Source organism: Aedes aegypti, chromosome 2, assembly GCF_002204515.2.
Source record: "Aedes aegypti strain LVP_AGWG chromosome 2, AaegL5.0 Primary Assembly, whole genome shotgun sequence".
In the NCBI taxonomy this organism is placed as follows: Eukaryota; Metazoa; Arthropoda; class Insecta; order Diptera; family Culicidae; genus Aedes; species Aedes aegypti.
The window spans coordinates 347,458,155-347,475,362 of NC_035108.1; the positions used below are offsets into that span (position 1 = coordinate 347,458,155).

Sequence of the window (17,208 nt, forward strand, 5' to 3'; positions counted from 1 at the left end):
AGAAGATGCCGTCCGAAGCCAAAGCCATCACCGATGCCGCCGCCAAGAAGAGGAAGAGGAAGCAGTCCACAGGAGAATTTGCGGTTGAACTGTGAACACGGTCGGGCGAGTCATTCTCGCTTTGTGGTTCACCGCTTGTTTGCGTTCACCCAGCCATCGTCATCGCCGCCGCAAATTTCATCGGCCGAGGAGCTGTTGACCCGCGCTTCAAAATTTCGACTCGTGATGAAATCATCATTGGTGGTCAAGAAGCAATCCCGTTAGGAGCAAATACCAGAAGCCCCCTGAGTTTTGCTGGTCCGAGCAGTGTTATTGATCCGTAACAACATCGAAGCTAACAAAGCCATCGGTTCTTTTCAGAGCCATCAAATTTGTGGAAAAGAGTTAAAAGAGAAATATTTCCGACTTTATATATAACTTCTAATATGCCTAAATCAATTTCACGGCTTCATACAAAATTTCATTGGTCATGAATAATTTATGACTCAACCATTTTAGATTGTACTCGCGGACGCTGCTGCAGTGCCGTCGGGGTGAGTGCTCAACATTTCACAACGATTGTAAAATAGAGTGGCTTTTCCAACAGCGCCTTTTATGTTCCATATTTTATGGGAACACTTTGATTAGGAAAATTATCCCATGTAACAAAATTGCGACAAATTTAGAATGCTTTTGATAAGACATTCTCGTTGAACAATTGTAATAATTTTGGCACCCATGGATCCGAAATTTACCGTCATAATAAAGAAAACTATTAATTATCAATAGCTCGTATTGAATATTTAGGGAATGTCAATCATTCCAACAATTCATGTTCGAGCAATTTCTCACGTATTAGTATTCTCCGCAATTTTCAAGTAATTCCAAACCCAACACATTATTGGCACATACCCATTTCCCAGATTGGTCGATCAGAAAGCGAAGAGTACAAAAGGGAGGAGCATCATCTGCTATTCCAAGGTTATAAAACATGCTGCCTTCGTTGGATTCAGTTTCATTCCATTTCCGCTTTCGAGCTGGTAAGAGCTCTTGCTTAGCGAGAAGTACCTCGCTGCTAGAAGCCTGCTAAGCTGTTAATCCAGAATCTGGTTTGTGAAATCGCTCAAGATTTCAAAATTGAGCTACGTTTCCAGATTTCAACTAAATCCCTGTGATCCGCTACCCTGTTGCTGTTGTGCACCCATGAAATATTTAGCTGGTTTGTCGAATAAACAAAGAACTTATTCACATCTTCTTCTTCTTCTTCTTCTTCTTGGCATTAACGTCCTCACTTAGACAGAGCCTGCTTCTCAGCTTAGTGTTCTTATGACACTTCCACAGTTATTAACTGAGAGCTCTCTTTGCCAAAGTTTCCATTTTTGCATTCGTATATCGTGTGGCAGGTACGATTATACTCTATGCCCAGGGAAGTCAAGAAAATTTCCATTACGAAAAGATCCTAAACCGACCGGGAATCGAACCCAGCCACCTTCAGCATGGCTTTGCTTTGTAGCCGCGGACTCTAACCACTCGGCTAAGGAAGGCCCCAACTTATTCACATGCATTTGAAACTTTTTCAATATTCCATACAAAATGACCAACTTTGGTAAGTTAGATCTCAGTTATTTATGGAAATATTTTCGAATGAAACTTTCACAGAACATCAGATGTAACTTGAGTTTTAACATATATTTTTGAATAATTTTTCCAATCACAAGTTTATAAGTAATAACGGTTTGACTAAACTGTAATTTTCGACGAAAAATTCAAAACTTTTTGTCTTAAAATCTGATAGCCTTACACAAAAACTGTCTTCAGCAAACTTATTCATCTCGTCCAAATCTACAACTTTGCTGAAGATACCATGAAGCTATTCCTTCAATATGTTTAGTTATGTCAATTATAAAAAATCGTCAAAAAATTCACTTTAGTCAAACCGTAACTGCTTTTCAACGTGTGATTGAAAAAATCACTCAATAATATATGTTAAAATTTAAGTTATGTCTGATATTCTGTGAAAATTCATTCATTCATCGGTCCATAAATAACTGAGATATAGTTTATCAAAGTTGGTAATTTTGCATGAAAAATCAAAAGAGTTGCAGTTTTTTTTCTCAGCGAAGAATCACACGGTGTGATTCACACCATCAACGAAAATAGCGCGAAAGCAATAACCAATCGCGTGCGAGTAGCGAACGGAGTGACGAAACAACCAAGCGAGAACCCCACCACTCGCCATCGGTGAACGGAGCTCGTGCAAATAAAACCACTGGTTGTTCTGCTCCCAGCTCATTCACAAATCGAACGGCATAATGAACGGATCAAGCAGCGGAGCAGCAAAGAAGAGCGCGTGAAAGCCACAGCAGTGTGCGAGTAGCGAACGGAACCAGAGAGCAACGAAGCTAAAGCAACAACTGAAAATCATTCAGTGGACGGATTAGTAGTCAGCGCCAATCGGCGACCTGTTGGAAAGTAACGCCAGCGAAATATACACCATCTGCCTCTCCTTACCATTCATATTCTTGTACTTGATGAATTCAATGAAATGGTTTGGTTTGGCGATGGAGCAAAGAGTTATTTAGGATGATTTTACTTGACAAAGAGTTGTTGATAAATATTCCAATCAAAAAGAGTTGTTTTGAAAAAGTTCACTTTTAGCAGATTTTTCCTCGGAAAATATATGCTTTACCAAAGAGTTGTTAATGAAATTCCTGCAGCAAAGGGTTGAGTTTCTCCCCACGAATATTTCCAGCCAGGACCAGTCATGGCTCCCGTTTCCAAAATTCTCGAGTACGGAAATTGGAAAATGTATTAAAATTGCGACAGATTTTAAATACTGTTAAAAAAACTGTTTCTTGACCAAAAAAAAAACTATTGATCTAAAATGATTTTTCTACATGTTGTCTATTGCGTTAATCTGAGAAACAGGCTATATGAAATTGATGTCTTGGCAAGGGATGTACAAGATGAGCATTATGCTGTTATTGCATCACGACGGCACTGCAGCAGCGTTCTCGGACCATCCTAAAATTGTCGTATTGTCGATTATTCATGACAAATCAGATATTGTATGATGCTACGAGATGAATTAAGAGATTATAGCAAGTATGTGGTAAGCACATTAAAAAATATTACTAGCTATACTGTGTTTATCACGAGAAGTTCTTACTAGCTCGAAAGTGTAAATGAAATGAACCGAATCCTGTTGTTGTTACAGAGGGATTTTAATCCGAAGGTCATTCGTCCCTTGCATGAACCGAATCTGTCGAAGATAGTATGTTTTACATAATTTGAATTGCAGACGATGCTCCTCCCTTTCGTATTCTTCGCCTTCTTCTGATTGACCAATCTAGGATAAGATACATGAAGTTGATGTCTTGGTTAGGGATTTACATATCTTGGAAAATTCACATGCGCGTTCGTATGTACAGTAAAAATATCAACATTATTTTAACAGCTTACAATAAATTAAAATCACGCATGTTTTGGTTTCGTGCAAATTTAAAATATTTCTGATCAATGTTCAATGTGTTCTGATATATACTATGACATTTGCAATAGACTAACTTGTAGAAAAATTTCAGATCACTAGTTGCTCATTACAATTGGTCAGGAAACAGTTTATTGAACAGTATTTAAAATCTGTCGCAATTTTAATACATTTTCCAATTTCCATACTCGAGAATTTAGGAAGTGTTCCCCCATTATATGATAAATCAACGTTGCTGTTAGAAATACCATACAATGCTGAGTAGTATGATGTTATTACGGTCCGACGGTGCTGCAGCGATAAATTCTCAAATTCATGTAATTATGTGGGGTAAATGATGTGAACCAAATTATAGTATACCGCGATATTTAGATCATTATAGATAAATCAGTAAATATCATCCAATAAACCCTTTTATGAACGTATGTTGGCCCTGAAAAGGGCCGATTGAGCTTGGATGTTGTGACCACGAGTTTACCACGAGTCGAAATTTAGAAGCGCGGATCGGTCAACCTAGAAATCTTGAGCGATTTCACAAACCAGATGCTGGATTGGCAGCTTGAAGATTAACAGCTCAGCAAATTTCTAGCAGCGAGGTACTTCTCGCTGAGCAAGTTCGGAGGAGCTCTCACCAGCTCGAAAGCGGAATTGGAATGATACTGAATCCGACGAAGGAAGCATGTTTTATAACCTCAGAATAGCAGATGATGCTCCTCCCTTTTGTGCTCTTCGCTTTCTGATCGACCAATCTGGGAAATGGGTATGTGCCAATAATGTGTTGGGCTTGGAATTACTTGAAAATTGCGAAGAATGCTAATGCGTGAGAAATTGGTCGAACATGAATTGCTGGAAAGGTTCACATTAACTTAATATTCAATACGAGCTATTGATAATTAATAGTTTTCTTTATCATGAAGGTAAATTTCTGATCCATGGGTGCCAAAATTATTACAACTGTTCAATGAGAATGTATTATCAAAAGCATTCTAAATATGTCGCAATTTTGTTGCATGTGATAATTTTCGTAATCAAAGTGTTCCCTTAAAATATGGAACATCAAAGACGCTGTTGGAAAAGCCACTCAATTTTACAATTGTTGTGGAATGTTGAGCACTCACCCCGACGGCACTGCAGCAGCGTCCGCGATTACAGTCTCAAAATGTTTAGTCATAAATTATTCACGACAAATGAAATTTTGTATGAAGCTGTGAAATTGATTTAGGAGTATTAGAAGTCATATATAAAGTCGGAAATATTTCTCTTTTAACTCTTTTCCACTAATTTGATGGCCCTGAAAAGGGCCGATGGCTTTTTTAGCTGTGATGCTCTTACAGATAAATAACACTGCGGGATGTTATCAGTTGATTGCCATGGTCAAACGGGGAATCCTCAACTCAAATGTATAAATTTGAGCAAGTTATTTGCTTATACGACGAACCGAAAGTTTCGTGGCGTGGATGGCGCACAACAGTAACAGGTAGTGGATCACCGGGCTTAAGTCGAAATCTGATGATGGCGGCGATGACGATGGCTGGGTGAACGCAAACAAGCGGTGAAGCACAAAGCGAGAATGACTTGCCCGACCGTGTTCACAGTTCTACCGCAAATTTTCCTGTGGACTGCTTCCCCTTCTTCTTCTTCTTGGTGGCGGCAGCGGTGATGACTTTGGCTTCGGACGGCATCTTCTCTCGCTCGCTCGACAGTTTGATTTGAGCGAAGCAAGACAAACGGGGAGGTCCTTCGCTATCGATGTCTGTGCCTGAGAATCACGCCCGGTCAGAGCCAGACGATCTATTGCCTGCTAAGATGCGATCCAAGCGGAGAATGGAAAGCAAATGACGTCAAATTTTCTCTAGCACTCCTATTTATAGATTTGCTTGAAATCAACGATCTCTTTTAAAACAGTAATTAAACTATTTGGACAGGTATGTGGGATTCAGTAAGTAAACGACATGAAGCTTTGATGTCTTGTCTTTCAATTGAGGTGCCATTCAAGGAATTTCGTTAAACCAGCAAACAGTTATAAGAGTTCAAAATATTTCATGCCAACGTCAGGCTCTTGGTTTTGAAATTCCAATTTCACTCCTGTATAGAGAATTTTCATTTTACTTTCAAACTGTGCGGCATAATCAAATGCAAACGCATTCAGTTCCCGATGGTTAGTGCCTGTGCTTTTACTGTTCATAAGTCGCAAGGTGGAACTTTCCCCGAGGTCGTGTACGACTATGACAAAAGCCAGGATCAGCAATTGGTATATGTTGGTTTGTCGCGGGTTACTTCATTGCAAGGACTATTTTTGACAAACTCTACTTTTTTCAAGTTCCATCACGCCAAAGGCAGCAATTCTCCCAAGAGGGTTGACTTAAGGAATGAGCTGCAGCGCTTAGGCAATCGCTTTGAGACGAACTGCGTGAAATACTGGATCATAGCGGCCAAACCTGCATATTGATGAGTATCGATGTACAGAGCCTAAATGCTCATGCAATGGATATTGCTACAGACCATAGCACTGGACCGATTCTATCGATTCTAACGATCGAAGCACCCGAGCTATCAAACATCTAATCTACTGGATGAGTTTGGCGAACTACAGCTGGAGCCAGAAACCGATCACCCAACCAAGCAACACAAGGAAGCAACGACCAAACAAACAAATTCAATCATCTGGCCTTATTCCTGGAACACCAAACACTGGTTCTCGGAACCACAGAACGACAAATGGTTCTTTTCAGGACTACCAAAATGAGTCCAAAAAGAGTTAACTTCTGAAAACTTCATCCGATCAATAACAACACAAAACTAGCACACTTACAAATTCATACACATGACAAATCAAATTATTGATCATCGTAGTTCTACGTCAACCCCGCGGTAATGTAATAGACATTACCCACCCCAAATTTTTTTGCATGGAATACAAACTATGGGAGTGCACAAGTCGATTCTCGGTGATAGTTTCAAAAATTTTGTTGTTTTTCGGCCTGAAAAATGGCCTAGAAAATAACACAAAATTACAACGAAAACAGCGAAAAACGTTTTTTCGAGTTTTTCACGATTTTTACCAGGAAAACACTTAAAAATATATATAGAGAAGTATTTTAATACATTTTCATTAACTCGGGTGAAAAACAACGTCCCAAAGCACTTAGTTCGTTCAAAACACGTGGCGTGTAGTTCGTTCAAACACGTGGCGTGTAGTTCGTTCAAACACGTGGCGCGTTTTACCCCAACGGCGCATTTTACACCCAGTTCCCCTAACCATCCTCAGCTTTACAGAGTAATTGCTTCTTGCTTCTTGCAGTCTTCTGTGCAGTACATCTGTGTAAATCTTTTCAATTTCTTGCCTAGTTACTGAAATCCATGCATTTGAAGCAGCTTCCATCCCTCACGAGGGATCACTTTCAGTGGGTAGATCGTCCATTCTACCGAACTGATCTTGCCGGCCTCTGTAGGCATGTGAACTGTGACCACATTTTACCACCGTTTATCGATTCTGCCTGTCAACCAAAACGCAAAGCAGCGACAGCACCAATACCATCATGCGCTACGCTGCCAACGGTTCACACAATGCTTTTGTCTAGCTACAAGATGATCGTTTTCTCTTCGGACAGCCATCTCGCGGTGAATGGTTGAATACAATGTTCAATTGATCAAGTGATTGATCAGTATCACTCTAACATTTGCCTCGTCTTCCATTTTTTTTTTTTCGTTTTTTTTTGCCTCAGCTCGCTGGCACACTTCTCTGTTTTGAGAATCTGCCTGTCCACTCGGTGTATCCCTCGTTTTTTTTTTTTTTTCGAGCGGATATCCTCATGGGTGCTGCGAACTGAACCCCTTTTTTTATTTCCAAGCAAATCTTGTAATATTATTCTTGTGAATAATTGGGTTTGTCGTATCAGTCCCTCAAATGTTACCTCAAATTCTCTGTTCATTAATTTTCGCTCTTTGATCTCTCTCTTGAAAACGTTCTAACTAACATGACTTTCTCAAAATGTGTTTAAACATATCTTGAGATCGGCTAATAGTTGGTCTTCGAGAAGTGCGTGGATCTATTCCACTTTTTATGCGACTGTGTCTGTGGAATACAATGAGATGTTCGTTCACTTAAAATTGAATATGTGCAGGCTTTTGCCCGAAAGTTTTTGTATTGAGCCGTGAAAACCCCTATTATGAAAATTTATGATATCATGGCTTTGTGTTCATTCGATATTTTTCTATGCATAGAAAAATTTTAACAGAATGTTAGTGATAATAAATTTTTTCTATAACCAAGTTTTATAAAGAACAATCACTTGGAAAGACTCCTTATTATTATTCGTAGACCTTTTAAAAAACGGCCGCATCATACAATGATTGAGAGCTATCGCTTACAACGCAATGCGTTACAGTCGAAGTCAGTTCAATCTAAGCCTGTTCAACCTCATCAAAGCCTCACGTCAACCGGAAACACATTGCATTCCATACCAGTTCCTCGCAATTTTCGACCATTTGCCTGTCAATCAAGTATCGCGATAAAACACCAATTGTTATTTATCCTAAATGATTGCTTCCTAGCAATTCACAACAATTCTGGAAACAACTCATTAACACTACGCGAAAATCTTCACAGCCCCCAAATAGCTTCCCTTGGCATTGATATCAAGGCCACAAAATTCAGCACGATCGGTTTGCAAAATTCACTAACATTGGCGACGTCATTCAGTGTAATTATCAACCACCTTACCTTGATCTTCCAACCCTTGGTGAGCGACATGCCCCGCTGCAGTATTCTCAGTGCTAGACAGTAGTAATAAAGTCCTTGCGCATATCTCCAACAGCAATGTTCACAACAGTGTGGCTCGGTTAAGTCCTGAAACACTGCCGCCACCATAAGCAGCCATCCAAGACCGAGCATTAGGGCCGTTTTGGGTCGTCTTGGTTCACGCTTGGGGGAGGCGGACTCCACCCCCACCTCCAACTATACGATATGCTACGATTGATGCACCTATTCGTGGATACACTCGCGTTGCAAAAATCATACTCTCACCGACATCTACCAGGAAATAGCTGCAAGCTTAGCTCATTTGCTTCCTAGATGGCGCTGACGTAGCTTTACTGACATAGGGCACCTAACTTTCTAGGTCACTTACTGGTGCAATGCACTTCAACGGGACGCATGAAGCACTTCTGTACTGGATTGACCCTGATCGGTTCACCATAAATTTTATGTCGCTTCTATTGGTATTATACATGCCAATTTCACTACAGATATAGCTGTAATTACGTAACAAACTCCCGCCGGTTGATGACATTCTCCGGAGCTCTACGTTATAGCACTACATCACGATCTTCACCGGTTCATACGTCACACACATCGGCCGAGTATGGATCGAAACGAAATGACACATTCAGCGATTCGCCGGAATTTCTTCACGCAGGACGTCTACGACTGAGAGAAGCCAAAGTTCTACTGAAGTGTGGCGTCCAAACGAGCCCATCTTCCGTCATTCGAGTACAAGACATAATATATAGAAATATGAACTCGCATAACATCGCGACACGATAGCAAGTACGTGAATCCTAGCGCCGCGCCGCTTGCATACGAATAAACAACTAAAATAGGGATCAAAGTGGATGCCAGGAAAAAAAACTATCAAACAAAATAATATTATTGCACCACACCGGTTCTACCTCACACCCCGATGTGCAAAAAAAGTATAAAACTCAATAATAATATTCCCCAATGGTACTGGTATTGGTAGCGACGCTTGCTCTTGCAGTTTGGATGTTCTTCGATTCGCGGTTACGCTCGGTGAAGCGAAATCGTTGAATAACCTCGGAGTCCAAATCGTCACCCTCGGAAAAGCAGACAAAGACAATCTGCGGCGCAGAGGTTCCAAACTTGGTGCTACTCATACTGTAAGACAATCCTAAGAAAAACAATTTAGGAATGTCCCTATAAACTTATGAAGGAATATAAGGAAGCATCCAGGTGGTATTCATGAATTAATTTCTAGAGATATTGATTATTTTTGTTCTAATGAAACTAATAATAACATTATGAACAGGATTCCTTTCGTAAGAAAAAAATCATTAATTGCATCCACGCAAAAATTTTGAGGAGAAATTCTTGGAGATGCTTACAAAGTTATCACAGCACAAATTTTTGAAAAAAATGTTTAGTATGTCTTGAACAAATTCTAGAGGACATCTTTTCAGTAATTCCAGCAAAAAAAAAATGCCAGACTTCAAATTGAAATCCTTGCATTTATTCCTAGTGTTACTCCCGACAATTTCTTTTGAAAAATCTTTAAGGATCTTCTCTGGTATTCTCAGAAAGCAATCCTTGAAAAATTCTGATGAAATGCAGGGTAAATGTACAGTTATGCAGCAAGGCTGTGTAGAACACGAAGTATTTCCGTAAAATGAGGCGGACAATACTCGATGGCTTGTAAGTGCTCCAGACGTATGGATCACATGAAGTTATAGCAAGTCTTTAAAGAGACGAATATCATCAAGCGTACAAAATAGGTCAGACTTCAGTGGGCTTATTACGTATTATCCTGGTATAGATCGGCGATATCATGGAATACGTTGGCTCTAAAAGCTAAATGTACATTAAAGCTAAAATATCCAAAAACGATCACTGTGCTACTATAAGACTTGGAGCTCCAACGAAATAGAAATTTGTACGAATAAAATCGATCAACTATATGGAAAACCCTGTTTTTGCAATTTAGACGTATGTGGTAGAATAATCGATGCATTTATTTTATTAGTGACTAAAGATTCTTAAAGTATAAGAGAAAAAAAAAGTTAGGTTGATTTTATTCTGTAGATATGTCCTTTTACCTCGAAGGACTTTTATTTCGGTTTCCTCAGGTATCACGTTTTTTTTTTGTTTCTAAAGGGCAAAGCTTCCGATTTGTTTCAGTCTCTTATCTGGTGATTGGGGAGTTTTCAAGTCACTAACGTAAAAATTTATCGATAATGGCGTCACATGTGAAAATGTAGTTGAAACATGTGTACAGTAGGGCGGTACAAAATTTGAAAATGTTTGAAAACCCAATCTCCAATATGTTCCTTACCATCCTTACCATAAAATAGTGTTCTGTGAAATGTTCAGCTTTTTCAGTGGTGGTTTAAAGGTCTGCCCAAAGACAATGTAGGTTTATATGGAAATTACTATGGAGAAATGTTGAGACATGTTCCAAACACTAGTACTGTAATGTAAGTACAAACTTATCATTCCATAGTAAAAATAAAAAAAAAACATTCTTCAAACCATAACAATGAAGTTTTCTGAAGAGAGAAATTCAATCCGACGGATAGCAGAAAAGATATTCATATGTTGGTTTGCTATTATTTAGCTTAATATGGGATTATAGCCCTGCAAGCATGTACAAAAATCCCAAACAAAATTAGCTCTAAAGCGATTTGTTTCTTCATCAACATCCTTCATTAAGGTTTGCAGAAAGTGTTTTCAATATGGGATGATAAGTTTCTACTTATTTTACACTACTAGCGTGTTTGGAACATTTCTCAAAATTTCTTCAGTGTCCTTAAACCTAGAAAGCTGAAAATTTTACAGAACACTATTTTTATGGTAAGGATGGTAAGAAGCATATGGGATATTGGATTTTCAAATATTTTTAATATTTGAATCGCCCTAATGTACAGTCAGTGACAAATGTAAGTAATCAAACGCTGTTTTTCCATGCAAAATGTCCAAGTTTGGGGATCTGTATCTCAGTAGTTCAAATTGGCTGAAATTTAGCTGACGTCTGCAAATAACTCGAAGTTTTGTAATTCATTAAATAGCATTCATTTTTCAAAGAGTTTCAGAGGGTTGTTTGAAGTAACGAAGAAATTTCTTCATTTAACCCAAAAACGGTAAGTTGCGGGTGGTTAATTTTTTCAGAAAAAATATTTACTTTCAGAAGTTATGCAAATTTGCAGAGCACTCCAAATAATTTCAACTTACCGCTTTTTAAGTAAATCGAAAAACCTTTCAGATACTTACTTATGCCTTCGAACAACCCTCTGAAACTTTGAAAAATGTCTGAGTTGTAAAGATTTGACTACTGACAAACTGGTTATTTGCTGATATACAGATATCGAAACTTGGGCATTTTATATGGAAAAACAGCATTTGGCTCCTAGCTTTTGTCACTGATTGTATATAATGAATTTCGCTTATACCTTCATGATAGGTTCTGCGGGATAGACGATCTATTTCTACAAAATGTATGGACATCCCTGGTGACGAACAGTAAAAAATGAATCAAAATAATACTATATACCAGGCTGTAAAGAAAACGTCGACACTTTTTGTGTCAAACCATCCAAAGTTATTTTTTATTAAAAAAACAAGAGCTAATGCATAAGTTTTTTTAAAATGAAAAATATGAAATAGAGCATGCCGTCATTGGGAGCGACGAACCATTTATTGTTTTTAAACAAACCGATATCCTTAACATTCGTACTGTTGTGCCGACAAAAACGTGAAGAGTCAAATTTTACTTATTAGACATAAAAGCATGAAACGAGCTCACCAATTTATAGTCCATCGTCAAAAGGGCAGAAACTTTCAATTTCGTCAGCAATTTCACCTTACACACACGAGCTACTTGACGAAAAAACACCACCGAGACGCAAAAACCGACTTGACGACTCGTGCCATATCAAAATTTTGTCCGCCAAACCGTGTGCAATCCGAGAACAGGAAAAACACGAGGCGAGAGTACCGACTTGTTTGCTCGGGCCTTCTCAAAGCACTCCTTGAGGAATTCCATCAGGATTACAATTTAAAAATATAAAAAGTTCATCTAGGGATTTTATCAGGACTTCCGTGAGGAATCTTATCCGGATTTCCTCCAGTGATTTCATCAGGAATTCAGGAGTTCCTATAGAGCTCCTATAGGAGGTCCTTCAGGGCTTCCAACAGAGTTCTTCTCAAGATTTCATCAAGAGTTCCTTCAGAGATTCCACCTGGCATTCCTCCAGAGATTATATCAGTAATTCGTAGAGAAATTTGATCAGGATTTCTTCTAGGAATATCATGGGCAGTTCCTCTGGAGATTCTATCAGGAGTACCATCAGAAATCTTATTAGAAATTCCTTCATGGATTTCGTCAAGAGTTCCTATAGGGCTTCAATCATGAGTTCCTCTAGAGATTCCATAAGAAGATTCTTCAGAGATTCCACCGGAAACTCCTCCAGGGATTCTTCTAGTTGTTACATCAGGAGTTATTTTAGGGATTTCATCAGGAGTTCCTTCAGGCATTTCATTAACATTTTTTAGATATTCTACCTGGTATTCATCGTGGGGTTCTATCAAAAGTTTCCAGGAGTTCCCCTGAGTCTTTTAATAGGAGTTCTTGTTGGGGTTTTGTCAAGAGTTCCCAAGGGATCAGGAATTTCCAGTTGGGAATTCCTACAGGAACAACAACAGAAGTTCTATCAGAGCAGCGTTGCCAACCTTCCAGATTTTCGAGGCCTCATTTTACAAAAATCTGGAAGATCCTGATAAAATTTGTAATTAATTTGTAAGGTTTTGTAAATAATTTGAAAGGTTCTTCATATACGACATAAAAGATCCATAATTTCCCAGACAAATTTTCAAAATATTCCAGATTTTAAAAAATGACTTGGCATCCCTGCTTCAGAGATTTCACCTGCAATTTCTACAGGGATTCTTTCAGAAGTTTCACTAGGGATTCTATCTAGAGTTTCTTCGGAGATTGTACCTGGAATTCCTCTAGAGATTATATCAGGGGTTCCACAACGAAATCCATCAGGATTTCTACTTGGGATTTTACAAGCTGTCTGCCAGGTATATTATCAAGAATCTCTCCAGGGATTTCATCAGGAGTTCTTATAGGGATCCCGTTAGGAGTTCTTTTAGAGATTCCATAAGGACTTTCTCCAGGGATTACATTAGAAGTTCTTCTAGGGATTTTATCACAAGTTCCTCCAGGGTTTCCATTAGGAATTCCTTTTGAGATACTACCTGGAATTTCTACAGAACTTCTATCAAGAATTTCTCTAATGATTCCATCAGAAGTTCTTCCAAGGACTCCATCAGAAGTTTTTTCAGAAATTCTATCAAAAGCTTCCGTAGGGATTCCATCAGGAGTTCCCTTGAGTCTATCAATAGCAGTTCTTGTTGGAATTTTATTAGGAGTTCCCAAGAGATTCCATCAGGAGTTTCTAATTAGGATTTCCTACAGGAATACCAACAGAATCAATAGTTTCCCCAGGGATTCCACAAGGAGTACCTTTAGAGATTCCTCTTAGAATTCCTACTGGGGTTCTCTCAGAAGTTTTATTAGGGATTCCATCTGGAGTTCTTCGGAGATTTTATCTGGAATTCTTATAGAGATTATGTCAGGGATTCCTCAAGGAATTCCATCAGGATTTCTACTTGGAATTTTACAAGGAGTTCCGCCAGGTATATTATCAGGAATCTCTCCAGGGATTCCGTCAGGAGTTCCTTTAGAGATTCCATTAGGAGTTCCTCAAGTGATTACATCAGAAGTACTGCTATGAATTACAGAAGGAGTTCCTCCAGGGACTCCATCAGGATTTCTTCTAGGGATTTTATCACGAGTTCCTCCAGAGTTCCCATTAGGAGCTCCTTCTGAGATACTACCTAGAATTCCTACAATTTCTCCAATTCCTAGAATTCAATAATTTCTCCAATGATTCCATCGGGTGTGCCTCCTGGGATTTCATCAGAAGTTCTTCCAAGGACTCCATCAGAAGTTTCTCTAGGGTTTTCATGAGGAGTTCTTCAATAGAATTCATTGGGAGCTTCTGCAGGTATTGCATCAAAAGTTCTTCCATAGATTCCGTTAGAAATACTTCTAAGATTTCATTATAAATTTCTCCTTGGACTTCATGTTGAACACCTTCTGGGATTCCATCAGAAGTTCTGTCAGGGATTCTATCAGGAATTCTTCTTAAGTTTCCTACAGGAACTCCTCTAGGATTATACTGGGTTCTATCAGGCTAATAATTACAGATTCCTCCCGAAGTTAATTGCGGAATTCCACCAGATTTTTCTTCCAGGGGTTTTTATTGAGAATTCTTCAAAAGGTTCCTCCAGGAACTCTTCAAGGAAGTTCTCCCGGAATTAATCAAGGAATGCCTCCTAAAATTCCTCAAGCAATTAATCCTGATGGAATTCCTCATGGAATCTCTAAGGATTATCGAGGGCAATGAGGAATTCCTCCAGGAATTTTACCAGAAATTTATTATAAAGATTTCATCACCGAAATGACTCAAGAGATTCTTTCCGGAATTTCTCAATGGATTCCTCGTGGAATTCATCACGGGATTACCCCTGGAATTCATTAGGGAATTAATCTTGTAAATCCTCAAGGGATCCATCCGGATTTTTACAAGCAATTTCTCGCGAAATATTTCCAGAAACTCTTGAGGGTTTTCAGGAATTCCTCCAGCGATTTAAACAGAAATTTATATAGGGATTTTAGTGATTTGAGAATTCCTCAGTATATCATGCAGTGACTCTATTAGGAGTTCTTCCTGGGATTCAAAACAGGATTTTCTTCAGGGATCCCTGAAGGAGTTCCTAAAAGATTCTCTAAGTGGAAAAATCTTTCAAGAAATACTGGAAGAGATTGATGGATAAATTCCTTTAAGAATCCTCGGAGAATTTTTTGGTAGATTCTTGAAGTAATTCTTGTAGAAATACCAGGACAAAAGCCTCGTAGGGTCCCTTCAAAAGTACAAGGAAAAATCATTGATGGAAACACTCGTGGAATTTGTAAAAGAATTTATTGATGATTCCCTAGAAGAATACCGGAGGATAAATTGGGCAAACCTCTCCAACAAATTGCAAGCATAATCTTTAAGGGAATTCCTGGTGATATCACGTGTTGGAAGTTTGATGAATTCTATTACAGCATTTCTCGTGGAATCCCTGAAGGCTTTTTGGTGGTCTCCTTGGAGGAATTCTTGATGGAATCCATGGAGGAACTCATTGACGAATCCTTGAAGAAATTCTGGGTAGAATCATTGTAAGAGTACCTGGAGTAAATCTTTGCATGTATTTCTGTAGGAATTTCTAGAGAAAATCGGTGAAGGATTTCCTGGAGGAACCTGTGGAGGTATTACAAGGGACATCACTAGATGAATCACTGGAAGATTTTTGATAGGAACAATTCCTGGTGAAAATTCTTGGTGGTATTTTTGATGGAATTCCTGTATTTATTTCTGAGAAGAGATTCTTAAAAAGATAGCCCAAGAATATCTATTTTAGAATTTCTAGAGGAATTCCTGATGGAATCGCAGTAAAAAATCCTGTTTAGATATTTCCTGAGTTCCGCTGGAAGAATTCTTAAATTAATCCTTGAAGGGTTTTATGGTGGGATTATTGCAGGAAGCATTGGATGAATCATTGAAGAACTCTCAGTAAGTTTTTGTATAATTCTCTGGAGGAATTTATAGAAACATTACTAGAAAGAATTGCTGAAGCAATTCCTGATGGAAATTCTGATGGAAGTTCTGAAGCAATTCCTTGTGGAACTTAAGTAGGAATTCTAGGAGAAAGTCCTGAAAAAAGTGCTGGTGAAATTCTTGGGGGAATTTCTGGTGACGATTTTCTCGAGGAATCCCTTGAGATTCCTAGATAATGCGAGACGGAATATTTGGAACTAACTACTTGAGAAATTCCTTTAGGAATCTTTGAAGAAATTGTTATGTCTGGAGGAGTTCTTGGAGGCAGCCTTGAAGTAAGCACTGAAGAATTACTAAATAAATTAAAAGAGGAATTTTTCGGATTGCTCTTTGAAGGATCAGTGGAGGAAATCCTAAATAATTTGTAGAGGAACCTTTGATGGTATCTCGGGAATAATGCGACCTGAACGATTTTCCCCGGAGGAATCTCTGGTTGAATGTGTTGATAATTTTTTAGAGAAATCATTGAAAAAAATGCAGGTAGAATCCCAAGAATCCCTAGTATAACTACAGGAAACCACTGAAAGGTTCTGGAGATAATGTCTGAAAAAAATCATCATGACTATTCCCATATAGATGACTTTTCAGAATAATCCCGACAGGGACCCCTCATAGTTTTGCTGGAATACTTTATGCGGATTATAACTGGAATTCCTCATCCATATCCATTTTTTCCAGCACTTCAACTTAGAAAGTTCTGCTCTTTCTTACTACGATTATTTTTAAAAAATCGTAGAGATGTTTTCGCCACAGCTGCAGAATGCAAAAAAAAAAATAATACATTCACATGTGTGTTTTGAGTCAATATTGGTCAAACCGTCTGAGCATCTGTGGGCTGCATTAGTGACTGCTGCCAACAACACTATATAACAATTTTCACTGGTAGGCACTGGAGGCAAAACAAAACTGAAATATAGTCGAATAGCATCCAATAAAAAACTCTTTCTAAATCACTTTGACCGAACAGAGAAGCCAAGATGGTAGAGAGGACGATGACGGTACCGTAATCCGGGGTAACATTGATCATTTTTTTGAATATTTCTCAAATATTTCGTTTGAAAATGCAAATGTTGCAAATTTTATATTTTTAAAACAAGTACTGCCACCCATAGCTCGTGACTTTGTACTGCATTTTGTTTTTTGAAAGATTTAAGCATGTTTAAAAAAATGTTTTAAGTGATTTTTTGATTTAGCTGATATGGGGTAACATTGATTACCTATGAAAACAGCGTTCGGTAATATTGAAAATATCGTTACTTACTTAAATCATGTCCCCT

At 38.5% G+C, this 17,208-nt stretch overlaps 1 protein-coding gene across 6 annotated transcripts in view; it reads right to left on the reverse strand.

Moving 5' to 3' along the window:
• Nucleotides 1-17,208, reverse strand: part of LOC5575210 (serine/threonine-protein phosphatase 6 regulatory ankyrin repeat subunit B) — a 275,762-nt gene that overhangs the window by 151,475 nt on the left and 107,079 nt on the right. For 2 of the 6 annotated variants that reach the window (XM_021846202.1, XM_021846201.1), the window contains exon 1: nt 8,193-9,017. The exons of the other annotated variants lie outside the window; for them this stretch is intronic. In XM_021846202.1, coding sequence (XP_021701894.1) covers nt 8,193-8,363 — 171 coding nt within the window. In that variant the 5' untranslated portion in view covers nt 8,364-9,017. Of the gene's footprint in view, nt 1-8,192; nt 9,018-17,208 lie in introns of those variants that run through there. 6 annotated transcript variants of the gene reach the window in all.